At 41.2% G+C, this 14,606-nt stretch overlaps 1 protein-coding gene across 2 annotated transcripts in view; it reads right to left on the reverse strand.

The window, feature by feature from the left end:
- The window catches only part of GLT8D2 (glycosyltransferase 8 domain containing 2), a 33,318-nt gene that overhangs the window by 9,287 nt on the left and 9,425 nt on the right, over positions 1 to 14,606 (reverse strand). The window contains exons 3-7 of one of the 2 annotated variants that reach the window (XM_019544765.1): positions 9,076 to 9,171; positions 8,028 to 8,196; positions 6,141 to 6,258; positions 3,462 to 3,507; positions 352 to 464 (exon numbers count right to left, since the gene is read on the reverse strand). In XM_019544765.1, the coding sequence (XP_019400310.1) occupies positions 352 to 464; positions 3,462 to 3,507; positions 6,141 to 6,258; positions 8,028 to 8,196; positions 9,076 to 9,171 (542 nt within the window). Of the gene's footprint in view, positions 1 to 351; positions 465 to 3,461; positions 3,547 to 6,140; positions 6,259 to 8,027; positions 8,197 to 9,075; positions 9,172 to 14,606 lie in introns of both variants that reach the window. The other variant, XM_019544764.1, reaches the window with a different exon arrangement.

The raw sequence follows: 14,606 nt of genomic DNA on the forward strand, positions 1-14,606 counted from the left end.
AGCTTGGTCCTACTTAGAAATTAGCCTTCAAATATTATATTTTGACTAGCCCCAAAAAATTGACCCTAACTCTTTCTCAACTATTTAAAAGCCTAATATTAATCTTTACATCTTGAGAAGACAAAATTGAAACGTGACCTCCTGAAATGAACACAATTTTAGAATGCTGAAAACACTTCAGAAGACACAACAGAGCAACATATTTTACACTATTGCAGAAAGAAATTCCCCTTAATAAACTGTACAAACTATGCATCTATACCCTAAGAAAACTGTCATTTAGGGGGGAAGTGTAGAAAAAAATCAAGTTAAATCTCAAAAAAAATCTGAATTTCAAAAATGACGTTTTACCTGCATTCCTACACTTCTGACCATTTCATGGGTAGAAGGCAAATCACAGTCATCTGAAAGAGCTGCAGCATGGCCAGGAGCTAGTTTTGTGTTGTATAGTTCCTGGATGTCCCCTGACAATAGAAGAATTGAGAATTTCAGAATGGATCTCTTATTTCCACATACTTAAGATTGTTTAGGACCTTTTCTGTGCTCATTTGCCGTAGGTATATTTCTACCACTTTCAAGGAACTACAGATGTAAGTAAGAGCTGTATTTTGTTCTATGGGTGCAGTTTTCAAATTTTGGGACCTATAACTGGACATAGAAATTTTGTATTTGGATGTTCTCATTTGGTGTGCCTGCATGCTGAAATTAATGTCCAAATGTGGGACATGAGCTGAAGTAGAAGTTGCAGCTTGCATTTATAGATATTCATATCCATAGTTAGTCTCTGATTTTGGGGAGAGATTTTTATTCTTTTCCCCCTCCCTTAGAATTGTGCTTTGGTTCCCTGTACAGTGTAGTTTGATCTGGACTATTGTTAGATAATTGTATTTTTTTCTTTAATAGTAGGCCTTCTATTTGAAAATTGGGCTCACAACATTAACAAATTAACATTAGCACCTAATGTTATTGGCTCTGCCACTGATAAAGTAAATCCATTTGCATTTGCTAGGAAACCTGAGTATGGTACTGATTGGCATGACATAACAAAACACAGAAAATGTTGTTTAAGAAATAAAAGACTAATCATCTGATGGATGCAACTCATGAACGTATCTGGAAAACCTGAGAGAAAATTAATTTTCCACTATGGGGCAACATTTGAAGTCAAGCTACTTATGGTTCAAAATTAACCTGCCTTAAAATTGTTCTAACCTGAGAAGAAATTTCCTCCAAATTCAAAAAAGCTCCCTTTTTCAAGATATAGATGATAGTGGGCAGGCCTGCACATGCAAATGTTGTAGGGTGGGTTTACCCTAGAGTAAATTACTCTATAAAGTAAACCCATCCCAGACAGGCATTTACACATGCGGGGGATACAGGAGCAGATCTGTTCCTGGTAGCAGTCTGTTCTGGCCCCCTCCAGCCCTGCACTGGCCCCCTGCAGCAGCCAGGGGGAGCTCTAGGCTTCCCCTGGGTGCTAATCTAGGGGCTGGCAGGAAGCTTGGAGCCTCTTGTCCCAGCTTTCACCCTGTTCCCAGCCCCTGACCTATGATTGTTCCCAGCTGCAGCTCTGTGATTGCAATCTCCCCTGCCCCCGCTCCATGATTGCAGCTGGGGAGCAGGGGCTGGGAGCTCCCCACTGCTGGGTCATGGAGACATTGCCCCACCAAAACTCCAGTGCCCCAGCAGCAGGCAACACCCAAAGACAGGAAGCAATCTCCCACCAGCATTACCTGCTGCCCAGCTGACCGTGAGCAAGTTTGCTCCCAGTCAGCCATCTACATGTGCCATACGATGTAGTAAGTAATCGCAAGTAAATTTTGCTACTTGTATTTACAGGTAGCAAATCTACTGGCTATTAGAGCAAATTACTGTGCAATAAGCATCTGCACGTGTAGACAGTGGCTCAGTAATTTGCTTTAATCTTGAGTAAAGCATCTCGTGTAGACGTGCCCAGTTACAAGAAAACCAAAAGCAACACTTTTGATACGATGCACCAAAATTCACTGAATTTCTTGCTGCTTGGCAGAAGGCTCATAACTAACATTATTTCCAGATTTAATCCCTGTAATCCATATTCATTTATACCCTACAAAAACTCTTATTAATTTTAAAGAGAAATTTGACTAAATGAATGTTTCAGGATCTGTTCCCCATAGATCATGGCACAGATGATAAAACAGGGAGAGATGATGACTCTATTGAAAAGGCATATCTATATGCAAGATTTTCAAATGGCTTAATATGGAGGAAACTTATGAAGCTCCTTGTAAATGAAGGTAAAGCAAAAAGAACAAAAATACCATCTTTTAAATAGTTAAGTGTCTCTAAGTACTGCTGATCAGAAAAGCAAGGGAAACATTCGAAAAGGTGAAAACAAATGAATACAATTGTTCTTTGAAATCATTCTGGTAACAGAGATCAATGACAGCCACTTCCACGTAGTGATCCTTGGTAACATCTCTGATGGCCAAGAGTTCCCAAATCCACAAAAACAGCAAAGAGCACAAAGATGAAGATACGGACACCATTTTTGTCATACGAAAAAAGAATTCTGCTGACCTACATACTGTTATACCAGAGAGGAAGTTGCCTCAAGGAGCTTTAAAGTCTTCTCTCAGTCCTTACCAAAACACAACGCTCATTAAATTTCTATTTCATAAGGATGCTATTGCTTAATTAACATATGTAAAATGTTTTTGAGATCCTGGGGCAAAAAAAAAATTACAGAACTAATAAGCAAAAGGAAGTGGGTTGAAGTAAAATAATAAAGCAAGAAAAAGTGTTGGAAACCATATAGAGAAACCTACCTGAAAAGAGACCTATGCTTCTAGTTAACTCTTGCTGCATGGACATGGGGTGGTTTCCTAGGATATGAATAGTCTCCTAGCTTTTATGGCTTAACCACAAACTATCAAACCCCTATGAGCCTGGTTTTGTGAAGTATCGAGTGACCCTAGCTCCCACAGATTTAAAGAAGAATTGATGGCACTCGAAACAAAAGGAGCCAGGCTTTCTATCCCCTTGATCTGATTCAATTTTGTTATCTTGAGAATAAGTAGATAATCAGAGTAATACTATTACAAGCATTTCTGGGGATTCAAACACTGGTAGGAAATACAAGTTATCTATTTAGGGATTAATATTGCAATCTGTGCTAATAAAATCACTTCTGATGCTTGTCAGGGCCATGTATACACAACAATGGATCATCTGCAATAAGAAATGAAAAGCATCCCTGGGCTTAAGAGCAGACTCAAACTTCCAAAAGTAAAAGCTGTCCCTTTAATTTTCTTTTCCTAAAATATTCTAGAAGGGTAGATATGAAACTGTCATATGTGCAGCCCTACTAAGAGTTCCTCCTTGGCATCAAACAGACCTCATATTTTTTTGGTGACTGTGTAAGCTGTTGATCTCTGATTTTAGTCATGCTGCAAATTACTTTTTGGAGAATGGCTTACCTTGCACGATGACATCGTCATCCAAATATATGACTTTCTCATGTTTCTGGATGAGCAAAGGGAGATAGAACCGAACGAAGTTCAGCTGTTAGACATACACACACACAAAAGACAATTTTGAAAAATGATGTAGTGGCTTCAGGTTATAGCCTTGAACTTCTTTTCTCATATTTAAATGTAGTTTAGGCCTCTCTTCTCATTGGGCACTATTCATAATAATTTACTTAGTTTCAGAATTTAAACTTGCCTCCATATTTCCTTCAAAGCTCCTAGGGTGAAAGCCTGGCCTTACCAAAGACAATGGGAAAACTCATCCTAATAATTATTACAGTGTTTCCAGAATTTTACATGAGAACTTTATAAAGATTGCTAAATATCTGCCTTAGGCTAAAGCAACATAGGAACATTTTGTTCCCTTATTCAAGTCTATCTAAAGTCAGTGGTAAAGGCCAAAAAGGGATGAAACTGACCCATGTTGCCACAGCAGGATGTAAGTGAAGCCCCAGGTGAACACTTTCTAGCTGTCTCCAACTTAGTCCATTTAGCTGTTTAAGTTGAGAAATGTAACTTGGTACTTTAGCCTTAAAAACTTAATAGGTCTGGTGGCCAGTGTTTATTACAGTGGCCCAGATCTGTTGCTGCTCTGTATTTGCTTTTCACAGCGAGACTGATGCAAAGTTCTGCAATCAATGTAACTATTGGAGACTCTCCCCAAGGTATCTTTGGGCATATCTACATGTGCATTTAAGCGCAACTAAACTTAATGTTCATTAAGCGATTTTTGGCAGATGCCTACACGTACAGGGACTTGGCACTAAAGTTAATGTCAAGTCCCTGCAGCCTTGCCATGTGCCCCTAGTGGCTGAGCAGACCCAGCACTATAGTGCCAGGTTGCATCTACATGTGCATTAATGTGCTTTAACTAATTGCACCTAAGTTTGATACCTGCATTTGCAGGTATCAAATTTAGTCATGATTAGCCTAATTTTGCCATTTTCAATGCACATTAAGGGCATGCATGTATAGACACACACCTGTAATGCACATTCAATTAGGCTAATGTGAATTAACGCGTTTCATGTAGATGTGCCCTTCTAGTAGCATATATATGGCACAGCAGTTTCTACTGAAGAAGTAGGGGGCATATCAGAAGGAAAAAGGACAAACTGCTACTTCTTTGCATCCTGGAAGTCTCTGTCTTCTGCAGTAGGGTTGAAGTGTTCTTGTAGCTGTAATGGTGCAAGAAATATGCAAGAAGCAAAGGTTTTCCAGTGATATCTTTGAATGCTACAACATCTCTGCCATCTTTATAGTTGTTCCAATGAAAGATATCACCAAAAAAAAACCCTTGCTTCTCTCTTGTCTTCTGAATTGGTGTATTGTGGTCACGGGCAGCTGCTGTATTTTAAAGCAGCCTTCAGCATTACCAGAACACCACCAGCTAAGAAATTATACCATCTTTGATCTTTCCCTCTCCCAAACTATGTTTAAATTCTTAAAGTTACAAGAGTTTAAAGTCTCTAGTTGAAAACAGCCATACGAAGAGATGGGCAAACTAGCAGAAATTTTCATGTAGTGATCTCTTTGCTTTTCCTTTGACTGCTTCCTCAACATTTAGCAGCTGGTCTTTTTTCTGAGTGATGTATTAGGACACAAAGTTATGGAAGACAAAGCAATAACACTGATTATTCCATTGCACTACAACAAAAGTGAGGTAATTTTTATGAGCAACTTCTAAAGTACCTGTTCCCCCAGCTGGTTAGCCTAAGGATATGCCATAGCCATAATTTAGTCAGGTCAGACTAGGATTTAGCCTAGTCAGATCTTCTTAGAATCATCAAATACAGCATATGAAAGGGGAACTGTACCCCAGGAAAGAGCAGAAGTGCAATGTGGTGTTGGAGGCACTCACTACTGGTGGAGGGCTAGGCCACTCAGTACAGAACAATAAGGGTGTTACAAAGTAATGCAGCTCATTCAGCACCCCTGCAGTCCTGCATGAGGAGGGAAAAGTTTTCAAAAATCATCAACCTTTAAAGAGCATTTTGGGCATGTCTACATGCACATTAACATGCTTTAGTTAATGTGAATTAAATCTAGTACCTCCATTGTGAGGTACTAAGACAATGCCTATCAGGCTGTCTTAATGCACATTAACTGAAGAGCTCGGGGCATTTATACACATGCTCTGGGAGTTGGTGGGGCAGGGAGCGCTTTCATTAGAGCGGTTCCAAGAGCCGCTGTGATGAAAGTACCTGGAATATCACATGTATCAGCATTCCTGCACTGAAAAATGGTGGCAGCGCTGTAACTAAAGCTTGTTCAATGACCTTTAGTTAAAGTGCCCCCATCACCATTTTTTCAGCACAGGGACAATGATACATGTGATACTGGAGTCTGCTGGAGTGCGGTAATTACCATGCTACAACACACTCAGTTGAGTCTGCTCCAAAACACTGTAATTACAGCGCATCAAAGCAGCCTTGCTGTATGTGTATAGGTGCCCATGGTTTTTAAGCAATGCTTAATGCGTACTAACCTATTGCAATGCACATTAACTAAATAGCACCATTTTTGTGATGCTTTAATGCACATTAAAATAAGCTAATGTGCATTAAAGTGCATGTGTAAACCTGCCCTTCAATCTTAGACAGTGTGACATGGCATTTGTTTACTCACTGGTTGGAGCAGCTCGGGGCGTGATGCATCATGTCTGATTTTTCCCTTTAGTACCATAGGGTTGAATTCCACAATTTTAAAATTTATTTCTCTCAGTTTAGAATTTTCAATCCATTGTCTGAAGTGGAAAAAAAAAACAAAAAAAAAGTTGTTATGGAATTCCCAAAATTCTTCAGTGTTAGATGTCCAAATGCCTCATGGCATAGGTCTTGGCTCTACTTAAGACTGGAGCTGGCCAGATTAAGAATAAGAATATGATGCTAACATTCTAGAATTAAAAAGAAAACTTTCTGGGAACATTTGGAAAAAAAAAGATTCTTCTTTTTAACCAGCCCTACTTGAGGCCATTTCCTGTGTCTTTATTTCAGCTGGGGTTCAATTCCCTGATCTTCCCTGAATACAGATTTTCTGTATTATCTTGAGCAAATTATTTGGGCTCAGCATTTTAGCAGTATTTGGTCACCTGATTCCTGCTGAAGTTAATTCACATTAGGTGCCTAAATACCTTTTCAAATCTGGCTTTAATCTCTCTGTGCCTCAGTTCTCCACTATTAAAAAATGGAATTAATATTACTTCCTCTCTCACACACGTATTGGGAACATAAATTATAAATAATATAAATACTGTAAAGAAAATACAGTAATGAGTGCTGTATAACTACAATAGATTGTCAGTCTAAAACAATTAGATTCTTCAGTACAATGGCCTGAGGTTGTTGGGATCCCTCCTAAGTCCCACCTGGGTTCACCTTTTTCCACCTACTTTTTATCCCCCAAGATCTGTTTTTAGTACAGTCATGGTTGGAGCCCTATTTATGACCTTTAACCCTCTTTTTTTCTTGTAGTAGCCCTACTTTGTGTGTTCCTATACTCTGATAGTTACAATACAGCCCTAAATAATGAGTAATGCAAAACTCATCTGTCTGCAGTTGGTTAGTGCAAGACGCTGGGGAATGGTTATGGTCCAGCTATTCTATGCTGCTTTTCTGGGGTGGCTTCTGTCCCAAGCAAGGCAAGGAGGCAGTAGTCTCTTTGTGCAGAGGACCATAAAGAGAGCAATTGTTACTGGCCCTTACACAAGGAGAAGGAACAACACCTTGGGCCTCCTCCAGTGCTGTGCCCCAGTGCCAGTGGTGAATTAAGATTTACTGGGGCTCTGGGCAAACAGAAAATTGGAAACACCCCCCCACTAGATGAGGGCAGGTTTCCTCTGCTCCAGCTCGGCCTGCCCAGCTTCCTTGGAACATCTGGGGTGAGCCAGAAGGTGCAAACACCACTGAGGTAAAAGCAGCCCCAGCTCCAATCTGGCCCAGCCTCTCCTCCGCCTGGTGGGTGTTGCATAGCTGGGCCTGCAATCCCTAGTGCTGCAGAACAGGCCAGGGCCAAGGCCTGGGCTGGAGCTAGGGTCAGCTGGGGGAGGGAGGAAGGGGTGGCATGGGCTCTGGGCTGCCCCCAGCTGCCTGCCCGCCCCTTTTCCAGCTGTGGTGGGGTGCGGCTGTCCCATCCTGTCCTGTCCCAGAGGCACCAGTGCTGCTGGCTGCCTACAGATAGTGGAGAGCAGGAGTGGGAGCAGGGCTGCCCACGGGGCCTCCTGGCAACAAACAGGGAAGCTGCCACTATCCACATGGAGCCCTGTGCCTACCTCCTAGCGTCTAGCCCTGGCCTGGCTAGAGGGGAGGAGGCATGCACTGCCTGCCCTAGATGCCCATGGTCAGGATGCCTGCCTGGGCTGTGATGCCCCTGGTGTCCCAGGGGGCCCCTGATTAGCTGGAGCCCCTGGGGGGCCTCTCAGGCCCATGCATTAATCTGCCCCTGCCCAGTACAAAGGCCAATGCCATTCAGACCCTAATTAAGCACTAAAATAATATATTTGGCAAACGCTGTTACCTGATATGTGGAATGCTGTTCTTTAGCCCAACGATGTAGAACAAAACATTAGCATCTGTGTTACTGTATATGCTATTGATTGCTGCTATAACTGCTCCCATTCTGCCTGCAGCAGCACATATCACCACGGGTATTTCTTCTTCCATTTCCTCACCATTCTCCAAATGAGCTATATATAGCAAAACTGCAAATTACTCCGCAGAAATCAGTGACTATTTATCACAGAACTTGTCCTCAGGTCATATAACCTACAAACTAACAATACAACATTTTTGCACAACCAGAAAGTCACTGGTAAACTCCGCTATGAGCCCTGTTCCTACTAAGTAAATACAAAAATAAAGCCTAGTTTACAGTTAAAAGTTTTGCTAGTATAACTGTCAGGGATGTTAATTTTAGCAACTTACTTATAACAGTAAAAGTCGTGGTATAGATGCTATTGAAATAACATTTATTTATACCAATTTATCTTTATCTCTCTCCCCAAGATGTAAGACATTACATTAGCATATGGACTTTTATACCAGTATAAGTATGTCAACATTAAAGGGTTTTGCCACATGAACTATACTAGAATAGCAGCAAAACCTTAAATTGTAGACAAGCCAGTCACTGGTCAGGTTGATTCTAACTGGTTGTTACCTGGTGATTGGTGACCTACTGGAAATGAGTTGGTGGTTTCAGTTTATTTCAAATAGGAAGATTCTCATCACAATTTATTTCCAGTGAACTTCTCTGTTTGCATCTGCACAAAATTGAGGTTATGGTCCACCCCAGATGTCAAAGGAAGAAAAACTCATTGACCTCTGTGAGAGTTGGACCAGACCCTGAATCAGAATGAAGATTCTTAGCCATGACTGATTTGCTATTATGCTAATCAAGGGATCTAGAAATTAAAAGTTCTGCATGCCAGATTATATCCAAATCGCATATGTTATTCAACTATAAATTCCTAAATACTTTGTTACACCAGGAACAGAAGCCACCAGTCAGATGTAATGATAGTGAATTCAGTATAAAAAACAGACTAGAATCATGACCTACTTACCTGTTTCATTCTTTAATGTAGAAGGTACTCTGTGAACTTTATTATACAGAATGACACAGACAGTCAAAACAAGAAGGACTAGTAAGATCTGATTAACTGAAATATAAAGGACAACTGGTTAAAAGCTACTAGAAAACTGAATATTAATTTTTCAAATCATTACCCATATTTTTTAAAAGCTATGTGACTGCCACATATTGTATTTCTATAGTGTGTTGTTTATCAGAATCTCATCTCATTAGCCATTTGAATTAGAAATGGAAATCTTTTATAAGAACAATTTATAAATGTACATTGTAGCTCATCAGTTACACTGCCTATCATTATACTGCTGCTAAAAACAGCATGTTCTCAGTAATGGAAATCAACTATGGAACTGATTAAATGCAGCCAACACTGAGCATGACTATAAAGCACAGAGCCCATATTGGGCAAATCATACCACAAGAATACTTTATTGCAACCCATCTGAATAAGATGTACGATGGTGTCCATTAAACACAGTTCTCCCTCTGCATCAACTCTTTTTTCAAGTTATGGTGAGCCACTACACTAAATACATTTTTACTTCCTCTTCACTCCCACAGCTGAGCTGTGCCTTTCTTTCTCATTTCCAATGATTCCTGTTTCTTCACCAATGTGAAGAAACAGGGCCCCAAGCAATTCACCCAGAATCCCTCTGTTAGCCCCTCTCTTAGCCTGTCATATATGATTAGTGTGGCCACACCCTCCATGAGGTGGAGCCAGACCACTTTATCTGCATATAAAGTTTGGGAGGATCCCAAGATTTATGACAAGAACACATAGCTCCAGTCATGAGTGGGGGCTAATTGGCACATGGATCCTTTGAGGGCAATATCTGAAGTACATACAAGCTTTGGGGTCACCATGCTTGAAATACTGTTGACTCTCTTGGGACCTAGTCCTATTAACTATATATATGATAAGTCCTGAACCTTTTGGCTTTGGACTAATATCACATGCCATTAAGATAACATCATAAACTCTGACACAGTTTGCACTGGAGAAAACTGCTCCTGGGTGCAGCATTTACACATGCGCCTGGGACTGCAACCCCTCTACCCAGGGTGGAGTAGTCCCAGGCTGGCAGGGAGCCCAGGGGGTCAGCCCTGTGCTCTGGGTGGTGGTGTCAGGCAGCGGAGGGGCTAGCTGGGGCATGAGGGTGCTAACGTACAGGGCTAGGCAGCAGGCACCCCCTGCACTTTAGCACCTTCATGCCCCAGCCAGCCCCTGTCACCATCTACACATGCATTTCAGCAGAACAAATTACTCCACTGTAGGATAGTACTGTTTCAGACAGTACTATCCTATGGCAGAGTTAATTTATTGTGCCCCAATACCAGCAAATGTGAAGACTGTGACCCTTTACTATGGAGCTAATTAATCAACTCCATAGTAAAGCACACATGTAAATACACTCAGTTTGTATTATACATCAGTAGGTACAAAAGTGCAGCTTAAAAGTGTGTTTATAGAGTACCTGTGCTAAAACTTGCAGCAATTTCAAAAAAGGTAAAATGTATCAATTCTAGATGAGCTAAGTCTTTGGGTACCTGTAATTATTTGCCTATATGCAGATTACTACAGGTATTTTTATTTCAAGGTCAGTGCTTTCAGGTTTGCCCCCTATTTCCATATGCTCATAGAAAGCAGGGTCTGACAGTAAGGATGAAGATGGGGAAGAAGGTGATAGAGCAGAGGGTAAAGGGGCTACCTGACCCCCCCAGATTTATTTTCCCTGCTTTAGCAGTTGGAGGGGGACAAATTCAAGGCAAAACTCCAATAGTTAGACTCTATACCTGGAAAATTATAACAAATTTAAACATTTTCCAGGTATAGAATCTAATTATTGGGGGGTCATCTTACATTCAAGTAAATACTGTGCAGTATATTGTTTCCATTGCCAAAGTAGGGGCCTGCAGACCTCAGAGCCTTCCTCCTCATACAAGGAAGGGTGTCTCAGTCTCTTCTATGATATCTGCTTTATGCCTCTTCTACATTTCATAGAAGAAATGTTAGGGACCCAATGCAGGGAGGGATCGGGTGAGGTAAGAGATGGGTGAGCTGGGAGGAGACTGGAGTAATGCACATCATTCCTAGAAGAATTTGCTTAGAAAAGGTAATGCAGTTTGACACATGTATGTAGGAAACACTACTTTCAGGAAAAACTTTTCAGAATCAGGCCCTAAATTAAAAAGCAATTGTCAATACAGGGTAGGGAATGACAGTGGGAAAATAAGGATAGACGTGATTCTGAGGGAGTCATAGTTCATTAAAGACAACTCTGAGCTCCTAATGGCTTGCCACTTAGACATGACATCTCTAGCTGTCACTGCTCTTGGGGCAGAATCCCGTGATCTGCTCTCTCCAGATTGGAGTCTTTTAAGATTTAAGCCTCAGTACTCCACTGCAATCCCTTCAGCAGGTTTGACTTCAATTCCACACCTGTAGTTTGATTCTCCAGGGAACAGTGACAGGGTTATTCACTCACCAGCCAGTTTTCATCAAGTACTATTTCTTCAGAACAAAAGCAATTCACATAAAACCTTCTTAAAACCATAAAGAAAATATATGCGTGCCTAGCTTACTAGTTGGTCACCCCTCTTCCACCCAGAGAACTTGGCAGGACAAAAGTATTTCAAGTCCTGCGTAAGGCCTGGTAAGAGGCTCATGTCTATCAGTTGGTAGAAGAGTCACTCTCTCCCCCAGGTCAAGGGTATTTTTATACAGTGTCAAGTCCTTTATCTGTGAAGGCCTTTGAACTAGGTCAAACCAGTCTATGGGTGACGATTCTAAAGATTGTTCTTACATTGTTTCAGCACTGGCAATTTACATTAATTATTGCCCGATGCCTTTAGTTTCTCCAGGAAACATTTTTTAAATTAAATTCCTGGCTCAATGGGTAATCTTTATCAAACCCATAAAGGTGCATAAAACATGATGATGTTAACACAATAGTCTTTGAATAGTCCATGTTTCCACAGCATTGGTGACAGAGGTGACTTGGAAGCACAAGCCACATAGCTAGAGAGTAAAGAAGCAGCAGATTTTTGTGTCTATATTTGTGTTTTAATTCATCTGAATTTTCTTTACTTATTTCAAATATATAAATTCCTATTGGGGCTTTCTTTTCCTGGCTACCCTGGGGTTCTGTAATTGTCTGGGAATTTCAGAATTACCTTTACCTGTCCCTTCCCCCAGCCCCTCTTGCAGACTTTCCTACTGTGAATCATTTCAGCTGTTCATGGTTTAATTGAGGAAAATAGTAAAATCATTATAAAAATAAACTCAGCATACCACAGAAATGACGTATGCCCAAATTTTTGCACACATAAATATTTTGAGTAAAGAACTTCACTAAAATCAAAGCTTGATTTAAGTTCAATCAGAGACCATCTTAAAGTTATCCAACAATAAATCAATCGTGAGTTGGTATGATGTTAGTTCACAAAATATGACAGGTTAAGGATAAAGTAATGATAGCATCATTAGTTAAGTTGCTGAATGTCTTCTTCAGTTCTGATTATTCTATTATTGATGTAATATCATGAGCATGTTACAATGTGCAAAATATATAAAGACAGACAAGGTTCTTTGGATAAAAGTGATACCTTTTATTAGACCAACTAAATAGTTGGAGATATTATTCTTTACAAGCTTTTGGGTACAAACATCCTTCTTCAGGCATAGGGAGAGTCTGCTGGTGTTTGTGGACTCTCCTGGGTGGAATGGAAACTTAAGCCAATATGCACAGTGCAGGTCTGTTAAAATGCAAATGTGTGGCAGGGAAGATCACAGCAGATGGGAGTCAATAGGTGCGAGACAGGCAAGTGGAGGGGAAGGGGAATGTTGACCCAGTGACCGAATGTAGCTGGTAAAATGTTTGTGCCAGACAGCTTGTAAGGAACAATTTTTCCAACTATTTCTAATAAAAAATATCACATTTACCCAAATAACCTTGTCTGCTTATGTCCTTAGACTAATACAGCTATAACCAACACCAACAAAATATATTAAGTAATTAACAGAGATTGTGCCCTGAGCTATAGTTATTGCACCTGATCCTCAGATGTCATAAATCAGCATTGATCCACTGGGCTAGGGACAGACATTCAAAAAGCCTGAGCCTGAATTGACTCAGTCTTTGCAGGTTAGTTTAACCTGGCTAGACTAAATCAGTTTTGCAACCGGACAGAAATTCCATAAATGCAGGCACATGCCTACAATAGCTTAAGCTAGAAGTCAGGGGGTGCTAGAGCACCTCCCCCCACACCCCCGCTTCTACTGGGCTAACCTGAGGTGGGTGTGGTTAGTCCCCCTCCCCCCCACCCGGGCTGTTTGCACATTTGTGGTGCTTGGGTCAGGTCCCAGAGTACTGGAAAAGGGCCAAAGTGGTCCCTATTTTCAAGAAGGGGAGGAAAGAGGATCTAAGTAATTATAGGCCACTCAGTCTCACCTCCATCCTTGGAAAGGTCTTTGAAAAGATTATGAAGGATCATATTTGTGGGAGTCCATTGGGAAAAATTATGCAGCAAAGAAACCAGCATGGATTCATAGCAGGTAGATCATCCCTGACCAATCTGGTTTTGTTTCATGACAGGGTCACAAAATGCTTAGATGCAAGAGTAGAGGTGGATATTGTTTTCTTGAATTTTAGCAAGGCCTTTGATACAGTATCTCATCCCATTCTCATAAATAAATTAAGAGGCTGTGACAGGTGTTTATACAGTCCAGTGGGTGGCAAACTGGCTTAGCGGTCAAACCCAGAAAGTGGTAGTAGATGGGTCAGTATCTACCCGGAAGGATGTGGGTAGTGAGGTCCCACAGGGTTCGGTCCTTGGACCTGTACTCTTCAATGTCATCATCAGTGACTTGGATGTGGGTGTGAAGTGTACTCTGTGCAAATTTGCAGATGATAATAAATTGTGGGATTAAGTGCACACTCCGGAGGGTAGGAAACAATTGCAGGCAGACCTGGACAGGTTAGAAAAGTGGGCAGTACACAATAGGATGCAGTACAACAAGGACAAGTGCAGCACTCTGCACCTAGGGCGCAAAAATATCCAGCACACCTACTGGCTGGCAAGTGACCCAGAAAGGGATCTCGGAGTCATAGGGGACTCCAAGATGAACATGAGTCATCAGTGTGATGGAATCATCAGCAAAGCTAACCGCACTTTATCGTGCATCAACAGATGCATGACAAATAGAAACAAGGAGGTGACACTTCCCCTCTATGCAGTATCAGTCAGACTGCAGGTGGAGTACTGCATCCAGTTTTGGGCGCCGTACTTCAAGAAGGATGTTGATAGACTTGAGAGGGTCCAGAGAAGGGCCACTCGTACGGTTAGGGGTTTGTTGTGATCACTGTGTTTGTTAAGTGGCCATGTTCGCCAATCAAAAAAGTTACACAGAGTTATGTAACAGTTGCTAGGCAGACCATAGTTGTTTTTCTGCCATCAATGTAAGAGATAAGCGGTAGCTAGAACTTTCCACAAGGCGGAGTCCAG

Source organism: Crocodylus porosus, unplaced genomic scaffold (assembly GCF_001723895.1).
Source record: "Crocodylus porosus isolate Cpor-Errol unplaced genomic scaffold, CroPor_comp1, whole genome shotgun sequence".
Taxonomy (NCBI): Eukaryota; Metazoa; Chordata; order Crocodylia; family Crocodylidae; genus Crocodylus; species Crocodylus porosus.